The sequence below is a fragment of the Dryas octopetala genome, chromosome 5, assembly GCF_963921425.1.
Source record: "Dryas octopetala chromosome 5, drDryOcto1.1, whole genome shotgun sequence".
Taxonomy (NCBI): Eukaryota; Viridiplantae; Streptophyta; class Magnoliopsida; order Rosales; family Rosaceae; genus Dryas; species Dryas octopetala.
The window spans coordinates 5525540-5540747 of NC_141370.1; the positions used below are offsets into that span (position 1 = coordinate 5525540).

The 15208-nt window shown below is 33.8% G+C and overlaps 1 protein-coding gene across 1 annotated transcript; it reads left to right on the plus strand.

Moving 5' to 3' along the window:
* Positions 1–4735: 4735 nt before the first annotated feature.
* Positions 4736–10436, plus strand: LOC147283741 (MACPF domain-containing protein At4g24290-like). Its single transcript, XM_086244967.1, has 7 exons — positions 4736–5177; positions 5283–5521; positions 5630–5831; positions 6614–6676; positions 6952–7144; positions 7994–8160; positions 9474–10436. The coding sequence occupies exons 1-7, from the start codon at positions 4899–4901 to the stop codon at positions 10161–10163; spliced, it is 1833 nt and encodes a 610-aa protein (XP_086101093.1). The 5' UTR covers positions 4736–4898; the 3' UTR covers positions 10164–10436.
* The last annotated feature ends 4772 nt before the right edge of the window (positions 10437–15208 follow it).

A 15208-nucleotide genomic window follows, 5' to 3' on the forward strand; every position in this document is an offset into this window, starting at 1 on the left:
ATTCCACTTTAATTCTAAGTGTTGTTTTGTTTCAACTCTTTTTCCTTCATTATACCCTCATTTACAATTTTTGTAAATGCCAAATTTAATATTTTATAAAAAAAAGTCTTAAGGACAAACACATTGAAACAAATATTTTGATTTATACAAAAATAATTAAAACAATCCTTACACACGGTTGATTTTACCTTAAAAAGGTTTAAATGCTTTATTAATTTCATGTAGAGCTAGTGGAGTTTAACCCAAACTCGTCAACCAAACCAAAGTAATTGGGTTATTATTTTCTCAACTCGAAAATTAACTGGATATAAATATAAACCCAATAGACCAACCTAACAAAAGTCGGTTTAGGTCAAACTTCTAATGAATTGATTTGTATGTTAGATTAAAAATTGTTGTACTAACAATCGCTATTATAGCCTTTAAAACCAATAACTTAACAGGCCATATATATTACAATGTCATTAGGCACAAGCCCAATTATAGAGCTCACGTTTACCGGAAAGAAAATATTAGTAACGAGGTTTCACAACAATGTGGGAAAAAAGAAATTTGTTACACATACTTTTGATTAATGGAGTTAACATGAATGGCATCCATGGTGAGTTTTAGAAGGGAAAAAAGGAACAGAGTGATGGGGTTCATGGGTAGAAGAGGGAAGCAAAGTAAGAGAGGAAAATAATTATTTTGGTTTTCAACTCTGCCATGTTTTTTTTTTTTCTTATGTTTCAATGATAGTCATCCGATTAGTAATAAGTGGCTGAGATTGGAGTTTTCATGCAAGAAAGATGTCTGCGACGTCTAGCATGCGAGCGGGACTCATTATACTCCCATCTAACATTTTTTTAAATGCCAATTTAACACTTAAAAAAAAAAAAAAAACATTGATGACAAAGACATTAAAACAAACACTTTGATTTTATAAAATATTATTAATAAGTATTAAAGTGTACGAAGCAATTAATTGTAAACTAAAAATAAGGAATTGAATTCAGTGGCGGATCTAGAAATCATTGTTTATGGGGTCAAGATTCAAGTCGAGTGCGTGAGAGTCAATGGCGGCGACACCTTTTATGACGGCGAGCTTCACCATATGCGTGAGAGTTGAATTGAGTTTGGGTGAGACTATAGTCAAATTGGGTTTGGGTTTAGGGCCCTATTCTTTCTCAATGTGAAAGACAGAAAAGGATTGTCGACATATGTGTTGTTTGAATGTTAAGTCTTTCAATTTTTGTTTTTTAAATAAAATTGTCAAAACGACGTCATTTTGACAAGTCTCTGAGTATAAAAAAAAATAAAATAAAATAAAATCACACCTCCTAGACACGTGATCCACTTTCTTCTTCTTCTTCTTGCCTCTTTCAAACATTTTCACAAAAACTTTCCACCATTTCTTGCCCCTGCAACTTCAAGGAGATGCCATGAACCATGGGGTCAAAAATTTTCATCTAGAGGGAGATTTATGGGTTCATGGGGTCAATTGACCCCATTGACCCCACCTTGGATCCGCCGGTGATTGAATTCCTTCTCTTGGAGGAATAGAATTCCATAGGGGATCCGGATTAGAGAAGAGGAAATGAGAGTATAATTTTTCATGCCAAAACTACCCTCATCTTAAAAAAAAAAAAAAACAAAATTGCCCTCAACCATAAATAATTTTAATTTTTTTTCTTCACCATAAATAAAAGTATGAAAATACTTTTTTTTTTTTTGCAAAATATTTGAGGTAAACTTTATTTGTTGCCATTTTAAAAATTATGAGTATCATAAAACATATTTAATTTTGTATAAGGGCATTTTAGTAATCAAACTGGTTTTGATTTCGATTCTTGTAAATAAGTAAACACGTGTATAAAAATCATGTTATTTCTTATTTCGATTACAGATAGTTAGTAAACACGTTAATGAAAAGGTCTGACTCTGATTCCTGCTCACTCCGGTTACTTTTTACTCTGATTACTCATCACTCCAATTCCAATTTATGCCCATTCTAGTAAAAAAAAAAATTTCTATGTTGTAATCTTACACATGGCCTATATTCTAGCCTTTCTAGGTAGTATTAGTGCAAAAAAACCATGTATTAGTGATCCTATTTTTTCGACTTTAAAAATTGAAGAAGAAAAATTAAGACAAAAAACAAAAAAGTAAGATGAAGAATGGGCAATAAAAGGAGAAGGGTCGAAGCTAGAAGACGAAAGGCATGAGGTGTAGGGTTGTTCTTTGGTTTGGTTTTTACATAACCGACTGACTATTGACCGAATTTTTTTGGTTTGGTATACCGATTTTCACAATTCAAAAATCGAAAATTCGAAACTGAAAAAATTTGAAAAAAGTTGGTTTGGTTTTGGTAAAAACTGAAAAAAGTTGGTAAATTGACCGATTACCGAAAATTATTACTGAAAAAAACCGAATTGATTATTATTGAAAAAAACGAAATATATACCCAAAAAAACTAAAACAATTACCGAAATTTAGTTATATATGTTTATATAATACTATTATGTTAGTGGTACAATAAATATTAAACTACTAATATTTTAAACAACTATAAGAAAATATAATTATATAATGTTATCATATTAATATTATCAAAATTGTGAGTTAAGATATAAAGTTATTCTCTAATAAAGCAAATGTTATTATTTTTAGGAAAATAAGAATCTCATCTTTAGGTAAGTAATGCCCATATATATATCTACTCATATTTATCGGTATATATACATACTAAATTAATATGATATGTACTAATACATATTATTAAACTAATTATACTAGTATATATTATTATTAATATTAATATTATTGCAATTAATATTAGTACTATACTAAACTACTAATACTACTCGTACAAATATATATTAGGTCCATTGATTTTAACTATTAAATTTTAATAACTTTTTAGTTTAGGTACCAAAATTAAATAGCATTTTAGATTTAGAAAATTAGGATTAAATACAAAATCTCAATAATTTTTTGGTATAGCATGAAGACCATATAATATTTCAATTGAACTACCAAATTTAAATGTAGTTTTTTAGATTAGGTCACAAATATGTTGGCCTCTTTTATTGAGCCTTTTCCATTTGACATTTTTATCCTTTAGCCCACATATGATGAGTGTTAGTTAAAATTTATAAGGTTTTGACAAAATTATCCTTGAGACTTTTATAATATCTTGAAAATTTGATAATGTAGTCTCAACTTCACATTTAATTATGACTGTACGACACTCACAACTTCAAATTTAGTTGTGACTGAACGACAATCACATCTAAGTTGTGAGACAGTCACAGTTAAGTTATGACTTAATTGAATTTTTTTTAGAGAAATTATACTACAATATAGTATAAATAGAGGTCAAAACAATACTTTTACTCAAAATAATATATAGTATAGTGGTGTGAGTTGTCTCTTTCAATTTACCAAGACATTCACTGTTAAGTTGTGACTGTATTGATTTTTTTTTAAATACAATATAGTATAAATTAATGTAATATTTGTGATGTAATATTATTTTTATTTTTTTATTGTAGTGGCATGTGATGTAATATTTGTAAATTCTAATACCTTTTACTTTATTAATTTGTTTGACTTTTCAACTAATACCTAATCTAAAATGCTATTTAATTTTGATACCTAAACTAAAAAGTTATTGAAATTTAGTAGTTAAAATCAATGGACCTTTTTAGATTAGGTACTAGTTGAAAAGTTAAACAAATTAATAAAGTAAAAGTTATTAAAATTTACAAATATTACATCACATGCCACTACAATAAAAAAATAAAATAATATTATATCACAAATATTACATTAATTTATACTATATTGTATTAAAAAAAAATTATTTCAGTCACAACTTAACTGTGACTGTCTTGGTAAATTAAAAGAGACAACTCACACCACTATACTATATATTATTTTGAGTAAAAATATTGTTTTGACCTCTATTTATACTATATTGTAGTATAATTTATCTAAAAAAACTAAGTCACAACTTAACTATGACTGTCTCACAACTTAGATGTGACTGTCGTTCAGTCACAACTAAAATTTGAAGTTGTGAGTGTTGTACAGTCACAACTAAATGTGAAGTTGACACTATATTAGCAAATTTTCAAGATAATATAACAGCCTCAAGGACAATTTTGTCAAAATCTTATAAATTTTAACTAACACTCATCATATGTGGGCCAAAGGATAAAAATGTCAAATAGAAAAGGCTCAAATCAAAGGGGCCAACATATTTGTGACATAATCTAAAAAATTACATTTAAATTTGGTAATTCAATTGAAATATTATATGGTGTTTATGCTATACCAAAAAATTATTTGAATTTGGTATTTAATCATAATTTTCTAATATATATTCATCAAACATTATATTTTATGCATTATATTTGATTAAATTTTAATTTATATTGGTATATAATAATTAATATTATTATAATTAAACCGAATGAATCGAAAATATACTGAAGTAAATAAAAAATATATCGAAGTAAATCGAAAATAAACCAAAAGTATCCGATACAAAAATTACTGAATTGAAAAATACCAAAACTGAAAAATACCAAAATAGAAAAATATTGAATTTTTTGGTTTTGTTTATGGTTTGGTAGCCGTAGGTGGGGTATTTGATGGCAGCAGGTTCCCAGAACTAGACGCCAGCACTCAAGCTTTGACTTCCTCTCCAAACCACTTTTACCTAATCAAACCAAATTGAATACTATTCTATTCTACTGCCAATGCCATACAAGAATGTATTGTTTTGACCAGTCTTCACGAAATTAATTTATCTAAAACAAAGAAGAAAAAGAGAAGAAGAAGACTGAGACCTGTTGTTCTTGCCTGGCAATCTATGAATTGTGAGGAAAAGTGAGAGAGATAGAGAGAGAAAGATGACTAGTCGAATGAGTGCGAGGAAAGCGGCGGCGGAGGCGGAGGCTGCCATACAGTCGATAGGATTGGGATACGATCTGACGGTGGACTTGAAGCTCAAGTACTGCAAGAAGCCTTCGACGGGGGTTGACCACCGCTTGATCGCCATCGAGGACGATAAAGTTCGTGATATTGCGATCCCAGGTGGGGTTGGCATCATACCCAATGTCCCAAAGTCCATCAAATGCGACAAAGGCGATCGCATGAGGTTCAGCTCCGACGTTCTCTCCTTTCAACAGGTACCCACTTTCTTGCTTTTGCAGATTTTGCTCTATACTTTGTTCCTCGCTTCATTTCTATACAAATTAATATGTGGGTTTATACTTTCTTCCTTGCTTTTGTAGATGTCAGAGCAGTTCAACCAGGAACTTGCTCTGTCTGGGAAAATTCCAACTGGGCATTTCAACACCGCATTTGAGTTTACAGGAGGATGGCAGAAGGACGCTGCAAACACCAAAACCCTTGCTTTTGATGGAGTTTCCATCACACTCTACAACGTTGCTCTGGAAAAATCCCAGGTAGCATTGCGTGACCATGTCAAACAAGCTGTCCCATCATCATGGGATCCTGCAGCATTGGCAAGGTCAGTAGGCCTTTTAGGCTTTTACATATTTACATCTAATCATCTGATTAGTTAATTAACTTTACAAACTGATGATTACAATTATTATATCTTATTGTTTAATTCCAGGTTTATTGAAAAGTACGGTACCCATGTTATAGTTGGGATCAAGATGGGGGGAAAGGATACAATATATGCCAAGCAGTCCCACTCATCACCTCTCCAGCCTGCTGATGTACAGAAGAAATTGAAGGACATGGCAGACAAAATGTATATAAATGGATCTGGTCACTCTGGCTCGAATTCTGAAAAGTTCTTCGAGAGAGACAAGGTTTGAAGCATTCCATCCCATGCTTAATATCACTAAATTCAAATATTAATGGTTTTTGGCTAAATGAACTTTTTGAGTTATACACTATGTTAGAAAAATTTATCTTACAAGTTTGTGCAGTTGTTGTCACTTGTATACAGATACTAGAGATTTAGGGTCTGTTTGGTAGTGTTTCTGCACTTTTACTCAGCAGGCTTTTATTAGAATCACATGGAACATTTCATTAAAAACCCAAGTGCTTCTTATACCTATTCACTTGGAAGAGCACTTAAAGTGCTTTTGAAGCATTTAGTCTTTTTTTTTTTTTTTTCATATAAAAGCCCATTTAGATGTTTGGCTCCTTTGGATTTTCATAAACATTTAGTTACATGTTCGTGATACCTTTTCAGAAAAGGTTTTCTACCTGTTGAATTCTATTGCGTGGACTTTTGTCTAATTCTGTTTTTTAAAGCTTTCATATATGATTATGTAATGATTTCACCCTAATTTTGATATCTCATCACTTTGTGATGGTGCTTGGAGGTGGCTCATTCTAATTTTATTAAAATTGGAGCTTTAGTTTTATATTTTTTAGTTCTGGTTTTAAGCATTTTCTGTTACCCTATGCTTCAATATATAACAACATGTATCATGAAAGTTGGTTTAATTTAAAAAATACCTAGTTTGCTTTTCTCTTTCTTTTTCTTTTTTAAAGATATACCAGCTTTATACAATGAAAATAATGCCAGATTTATATCACGGGCATATTGTATACCTTAATCCCAGTCTTCAATTTGTTTCAGTTCAAGGGGCACGGGCAAACTATTATGGACACAATTCCATCCAGTTCTTACGCATGTGTAGAGGTACGCTTTAAGAAAAGAAAAAAGAAAACTCACAATCTAAAATGAAAATTTTGTTGGCTGAAAGTTCCTTCGTGATACCAATTAGATTAAGTGCTATAGCACATTTCTAGTTCTGATTGTTATTGAACACTTTTCTAAGTATTTGTATCATTAACGACGTTGTAATTCTGTAGTAGATGGTCTTTCTAGCCTCACTAGTTTCATGTGCTCAAACTTTCAATTACTAGGATCATCAAACTATAATATTTGAAGCTGATATCTTCTATGGAATTCAGTCGCAGGATATTAAATTCATGTGCAAGAGGAAGGGTGGAAACTTGTATAAAAATTTACCCCACAATGATTGGTGTCAAACAGTTCATTTGGAACCTGATGTGATCTCAATGTCATTGGTTCCTATCACATCGTTATTGAGTGGAATTCATGGGAGTGGATTTTTGAGCCATGCCATTAATCTCTATCTTCGTTGTAAGCTGAATCATTCTCTCATTAGTAAATCAATTTATTCCAATTACATGCCAAGGGTAGAATTATCCTTTAAAAATAATATCCAATAGTTTCCTCATGCTTTTGCACAAAAGTGATGCTATATTTTCGGTGTTTTTTTTTTTTTTTTCTTATCGATTTGTATCCCTTTGTCTGTTCAAACAGTTCATAACATTCAATTTGACAACATCCTTTATATGAAATTTTCTTGTGCTAATACGATTTTAATATGTTCCTTATGCTCTTTTATCAATGTCTGTCGTGTGAGTTACATGCAAGGATGAATATGTCAGTATTGATAGAAATATCAATATTTCGGATTTATGGAAATATTTATATTTGTGGAAATAATGGTAAATGTTATTAACAACGCAACTTTGCTTAAGACGGAAATTTTTGAATGGAACAGCAGGAAATATTAAACCAACTAATAATGCATCATTTGATCTTGGAAATTGCATAAAATAGTATATTCATGATAAATAATTAAATGTCTTGTAAAATTAAAGCTGGCTGCTCTACAAATGTGTAATTCCTAAAACTTGTAACCTATACATTTGATATTGCATTTATATCACATCTTCTTTCTTTTTGGTATGTGTATGAAATAAATTATATAATTATCAGATCATTTGGATACTAATTATGTATTGTATCAACAAAAGAATTATAGATCTGGAATATTAGAAATTTGATTATAATGTGTACTGACAATACATTGTTCAACTTAATGTTACGTATAAAATCTTTTTATGGTTGATTAGTACAGCAAAGCCCAACGATATGTGTTTTTTTTCAAGGGCCAACTCCCTTTCTTATGTTTAAGTGCAGATAAACCACCAATCGAGGAACTGCATCAATTTTTGGAGTTTCAACTTCCAAGGCAATGGGCACCGGTGTTTGGTGAGCTTGCTCTTGGTCCTCAGAGGAAGCAGCAAAGTGGTGCATCTTTACAGTTTAGCTTCATGGGTCCTAAGCTTTATGTTAACACAACTCCGGTAATGCTCTTAGTATTGTGCTTTCTTTTAAGGATTTTTTTTGTTTGCTGTGGTTTCCTTAGAATTTCTCTTAATATTGCATCGTGGTTGGTGAAAGAGAAGCTGCATATTTTTCCATTAATTAAAGTTGAACTCAAATGAGACTTCTTATTTTTCTAACTAGTTGATTGCCATGTGCTACTCATGTGAGGGTTAAAGAGCATAGATTAAGCTAAACTGTTTTGCCAAACAATTTAGTGCACATGTGGTCATTCAGTTTTGTAACAATAAACTTGATTAAGATAGTAAATTACTGATTCCTAAAGTTGTAAACAGGTATTTGATAGCCATACCAATGCTCTCATAGTTAAATACCACCATCGTCATTTGTCTCTGTCTCTGTCTGTCTGTCTGTCTGTCTGTCTCTACCCCCCCCCCCCCCCCCCCCAATCCTCTTCTTCTCTTCTCTTCTCTTCTCCTCTCTGTTTTGTTGGGGGAGTTTTATAGAGGGAGAAGTTCAAGTCAGGTCATGCTTGCAAGAGGTATGATGACAGCTGACACCACCTTGGGGATATCTCATTGGTACATACTGAATTATAGAAAATATTTTGAGAGAATCATTTCATCTCATATACCATGTTGGTATATTATAAATTATCAAAATATCCTTCTTATACGGATGATCTTGGGAGCCTGACCCTCTCCTTTTTAAAAGTCAATGAAAACAAAGTGGGGCCTATGATCTTGGGAGCTTCTGTATCTGACAGCCAAGGGAAAGGGGAAATGGCTAACTGTTGATGCTCCATTTCAAGAAGATTGTGGCTCAGGGAATTAGTATCAAAGCAGATATGCCAAGTAGATCAATTGTGTGTGTCACTCAATAGAGAAACTTCAGGGAAAGAAACAAATTAGAGTTGATTGATAGATATAATTTTCTTATAATCTCGTATATGTTTTTCGTTGATGGTATGTATCTTCCTATACATTTGGCTTGAGTGTCACATCCTTTCACGTGTAGAGAAAACCTTCAACGGGAAGGTTGCGGGCAATGAATAGCTTAATAAAATTGACTGATACTCAAATACTAAAACTTGAGGATACCGTTGCCTCCCTCTGCCCTTTAATTTCCTATCTCCAAAATTTCTTGGTTATGATATAGGGGAATTTTCTTAAATAATTTTACAGGAATTGAAATCTTTTAAGTTCTTCCTGGTGGTTATTTATTGTTTCTTTCCTGGTATTCTGGGCAACATGCATATTTGTTATTACTTATGGTTGCAATGAAAATTATGCAGATTAGCATCAATATAATTTTTGTATGAATTACATGATAGGTTGATGTGGGTAAGAAGCCAGTGACTGGTCTCCGATTGTATTTGGAGGGAAAAAGAAGCAACTGCTTAGCAATCCACTTGCAGCATCTTTCAACGCTGCCAAAGACCTTCCAACTCCAGGATGAAGTGAATGGAAATATCTCTCATCCTTCATCTGACCGCAGATATTTCGAAAAGGTTCAATGGAAGAGCTTCTCTCATGTCTGCACAGCTCCTGTTGAGGCTAATGATGATTTCTCTGTTGTCACTGGGGCTCACTTTGAAATTGGAGACTCTGGCATGAAGAAAGTTTTATTCTTACAGCTTCATTTCTCTAAAGTTGCTGGTGCAACCAATGTTAGACAAGCTGAGTGGGATGGTTCCCCTGGTTTGGCTCAGAAATCTGGATTAATTTCAACCCTTATCAGCACTCATTTCTCAACTGCTCAAAAACAGCCGCCTCCTCGGCCTTCTGATGTGAACATAAACTCCGCTGTGTATCCTGGAGGCCCTCCAGTGCCCACACAGACGCCTAAACTTTTGAGGTTTGTGGACACAACAGAAATGACTAGAGGACCACAGGATTCACCTGGGTATTGGGTCGTGTCTGGGGCAAGGCTTGTTGTTGAGAAGGGTAAAATATCTCTACGGGTCAAGTATTCTCTTTTGACCCTGATTTTACCTGATGAAGAGATGCCAGATGGTTATTGAAAGGGGATAGCTAAAAAAAAAAAAAAGAACATGGGATATAGGTAGGGAAAGAGAATCGTAACTGGTTTGTGGGGGCATTCTCGATGTTCATATTCTCATCAGAGGTGGAGAATCTGTTAGAATATTTGATGAGTTGGTTGTATATAACTTTTTAATATGCTTCTGTGTAAATTTTTTGTCATATTTTTTTTTGTAGATTTCCGCTTATGGTGCTGATGTTTGAATATTTGAATTGGATGAGTTAATTGACAAAATTTGTTGTGGTTCGTAAAATTCTTTCTTTGGTTTGTGTGGTGCTTCAGGAGCAATGTCTTCATCTGCTATTGATGCAAAGTTTGTTTGCTTGGTTTTACGAATGCCCACTTTTTATAAATCAAAGAGGAAATGGCGAGAATGGAACTATTTTACATCAAATACAAATATTCTCAATTATATGGATGATATTACTTTAAATAAATACATGAGATGGTCAATGACCATTTGGTTAACTGGATGACATCTAGTCTTTCATTTTGTATGAGGTGTTTAATTTAATTCTCATTGACTACAGTTGTTGATTAATTAATAATGTCCGATGTTCTATTCCTATTTAGGTTAGAACGTACAATACCAAAAAAAAAAAAAATATATATATATATATATATATACATATGGAGAGGATATCAGGCTCCTTCTGTTGAGATATACCCTGTTGGGGCCCACACGAGTCATTTTGTGTCGATCCGAACCATTCAATTTTTACATCTTCATAGATATATCATCATTGCAAAAAATTAGCCAAATCGGAAATCATTTGCCTATCTAACTTTGATCAAATAAATGGACGAACCAAATATTTTCGATGAAACCGTCCATTTGTTTGATCAAAGTTAGATAGACAAATGATTTCCGATTTGGCTAATGTTTTGCAAAGATGATCTATCAATGAAGATGTAAAAATTAAACGGTTCGGATCGACACAAAACGACTCGTATGGGCTCTAACAAGATCATACCTCAACATAAATAAGTTGAGGCATACTTCCACAGAAGGAACCTGTATATATATATATATTATTTTTTATAAGTCATGCGACTCATGCGCCAGCACTTGCAGTGCTACATAAAGCGGTAAGAAACAATTCTTAAAACAATTTCGTATACTAGATATTAATACTTAGAGCATTGAAAAAATTACATGGCATAATCAGCCATTTATATGAATCTGTCTTTTGAGAATATTTTCATAAGCTTTCCAAGAGTTTTCACTAAATTTCAAACTTTTAACTCCTTAAAGAGTTTGAATATATTGCAACAATATTTAATTCAAATTCTAAATTCTTTTTTTATTCAAGTACTTACTGAGACAATTAATACCACATAATATATTGATAATTGTAAAATACACTTTAGATATGCCAGGATGTGCTTTGAGCAATTAATTTACTTCATGACATTTTAGATATCTTGGAATTGGTTCCTAGTAATTTACTTATATAAAATCACTTTTGGCGATATATTTTAGGCATTTCATAACCTTCAAATATTTTGGAGTATGTAACACTTTGTATATATGCAATGACAATTGTTTCATAATCATAATGTCAGATCTATACATGGAAATCTTGTACCATGTACATTGATTTTATTTCACTTCATTACAAACACCTATGTGAGACATTTCAATCTTTCCAATCCATGCAATCTCGTGTGCGTGGTCATGCCCCAAAATCAATTAAGTTTTTTATTTGGGAAGCTTTGAAGAATGCATTAATTGCCTTGTTTTTTTTTTTTTTTTTTTGCCTGGGAAGACGTGGTGTGCCCCAAATCGATGAATGAGAAGCCAACAAGAAGAAGAGCACATTCTACATTGGTCGTGTGGAAGCACTTGCTTTTGTGGATATAATTGATCGATTGGTTCGCATGGAAGCCAAAGGATATGAACTTAAAAACCAAGATTGATCTGTCTACTCTTAGACTAGAAAGTCTCTTGGTCATTGGTTTACAAATGAATTTTCTAAAAATTAAAGTAGGTACCATGCTTTGCCTGCCTACTCAATTGGCAATCAGCTTGCATGTAATTGCCCATGTTTTTACACCTATTTTCGAATGGAATTTTCCTAATATTTTTACACTTGGTGTCTTAAAGTGTCTACTTTTATACTAGAGAAGTTTGACGTAATTGAGTTTGTACAAAAGTTTATAAAAATGTTTTAGTGAGAGTTACTCATAATTTTTCCCAAACTGCGAGTGTGTCCGATTTCACTTTTTATATGGTTTTTCTAAAGTTCTTGAGCGCAAATAATTTTTAATAATTACCTTGATTAAACCTCTTGTGAGTATTTTGAAACAAATTTGAAAGGCCAAATGATTTTTGTCTGATTTATTACACATTTCACAATTTGATACCCTGTCACTTTTGTAGTGTTAAGCTAAGGACTTTTTGTGACCTTTGCTTGTTTGTTGTGCTTTTCTTGAGGATTTCAATGTGTGGACAACACTTTTCTTTTGAAGAAGCTACTACCAAAAGGTGGGGGAAGTCGGCCAAGCAATTAATGATTTCATGTATGTGTATTATTTGTTTGTGTGCATGTAAATGAGGGACTTAATTAGGCTAAGCTAAGCCAAGATAATTTGGCATAGACCTTCTCCAAATTCCTTCCAACAACAAGGAATTAACAAAATGTGTTTCACTAGCTTGGAAAGTGACCAATTAATGAATTGGGGGCTTTATGTTAAGCTAAGTCAATATAAAGTGTCAAGTCTAATAAGTACCTTGTGTAAGAATTGAGAAATTATATGGCTGAAATATTTAGTATTCTCTTATTTATTACCTGTGTCTACTATTTGTCAAACAATGTGTTTAGGGTTTAATAATTTCAGCATCTTTCATTAATCACATAAAAAAGGTATTTATACCTGTACAAGTGAGGGTCTAAATAGCAAATACATCTATTCCTATAATTACAAGAAAACCCATATAAACTAGGAATTTAACACTCCCCCTCAAGTTGGTGCATAAACATCACACATGCCCAACTTGATAAGTGAGCAATCAAATATCCTACTTGACACAGCCTTGGTAAGAACATCAGCCAGCTGGTCTTCAGATTTCACAAAAGGGAAATCAACAATCTTAGCCTCTAATTTCTCTTTAATGAAATGACGATCAATTTCCACGTGCTTCGTACGATCGTGTTGAACCGGATTATGAGCAATCTCAATCGCAGATTTATTATCACAAAATAACTTCATAGCGACCTTGGGTTTATACCCCAAATCTATCAACAACCTCCTCAGCCACAGGAGCTCACAAATACCATTTGCCATACCTCGGTACTCCGCTTCGGCACTGGATCTAGACACCACCTGTTGTTTCTTACTTCGCCAAGTAACTAAATTACCACCAACAAAGGTGAAATACCCAGCTGTAGACCTCCTATCATCTGCTGATCCTGCCCAATCAGCATCTGTAAATCCAATAACATCCAAATGGTCATGTTTACTAAATAACAACCCTTTACCTGGTGCGGATTTCAGATACCTCAAGATACGTTCAACTCCATCCATATGTAATTTCCGTGGGTCATGCATGAACTGACTCACCACATTAACAGCATAGGCAATGTCCGGTCGAGTGTGAGCTAGATAAATTAATCTCCCCACAAGTCTTTGATATCTTCCTCTGTCAGTCGGAGCAGAATTGTAGCTTTCAAACAACTTATGGTTCTGCTCAATAGGAGTTGCAGCAGGCTTACAAGCAAGCATACGTGTTTCTGTCAAGAGATCAAGAACATACTTTCTCTGGGACAAAAAAATCTCATGTGAAGATCTCGCTACTTCAATCCCAAGGAAATACTTCAGGTTACCTAATTCTTTCATCTCAAACTCAGAAGCCAGGTAAGTTTGTAGCGAGGCCATCTCCTCCTGATCATCTCCTGTCAAAACCATATCATCCACATATATAATGAGTACAGTACGCTTGTTACCTCTTCGTTTAATGAATAGTGTATGGTCTGAATTACTTTGTTTATAGCCTGCAGCTTTCATAGACTTGGAGAACCGTCCAAACCAGGCTCTAGGTGATTGCTTTAGGCCATACAATGCCTTTCTTAGTCTGCACACCATACCAGACTGTTCTAGTTCAGGAATTCCAGGAGGAGGATCCATATAGACCTCTTCTTCAAGATCGCCATGCAAGAATGCATTCTTGACATCAAACTGAAGAAGAGGCCACTCCAGATTAGCAGCTAGAGACAACAACACCCTCACAGTATTCAACTTTGCTACTGGAGCAAATGTCTCCTGATAGTCAACTCCATAAGACTGAGTGTACCCCTTGGCAACCAACCGAGCTTTATACCTCTCTATGGAACCATCAGCTCTATGTTTAACCGCATAGACCCATCTGCATCCCACAGGTTTCTTCCCTTTAGGTAACTGAACCAACTCCCAAGTCCTATTTTTCACTAATGCCTCCATTTCTTCTGCCATTGCCTTAGTCCATCTTGAATCTGCTAAAGCATCCTGCAAATTTCTTGGGACAGATACAGAAGATAATTGATGCACAAATGACTTATATGACTCGGATAGCCTATGCGAAGACACATGCCTATTTATAGAGTATTTGGCTTTGGCGTTAGGATCTGGTTCATAAGATGTAGGTGGAATACCTCGGGTTGACCTATGTGGAAGCTTATACCTAGAGGTGTCAGGCTCAGACTCAGATTGGATACTCAAATCATCAGAAAAAGAAGGGGAAATAGGATGTACCTCATGAGACGCCTCTGGAGAAGATTGTATCAGTGGTGAAGTATGAGGACTGAGAGTTGTACTATCATCAAACAAACCTCCAAACACTGAAGAGTCAGAAAGATCACTGTCACACTGCACCGCCGAGTCTGTAGGTAAGCAAGATTGATCTACCAGAGGAGGTATTTCACCCACCGTACCCACTGAGCGCTCGATACTACATTGCTCGTCCTTTTTGTCCTGTAACCTAAAACCATTGAAAAACTCCATATCTATGGCATTCGACCCTTCACCAACGTTCTCCCCCTGAAGGGA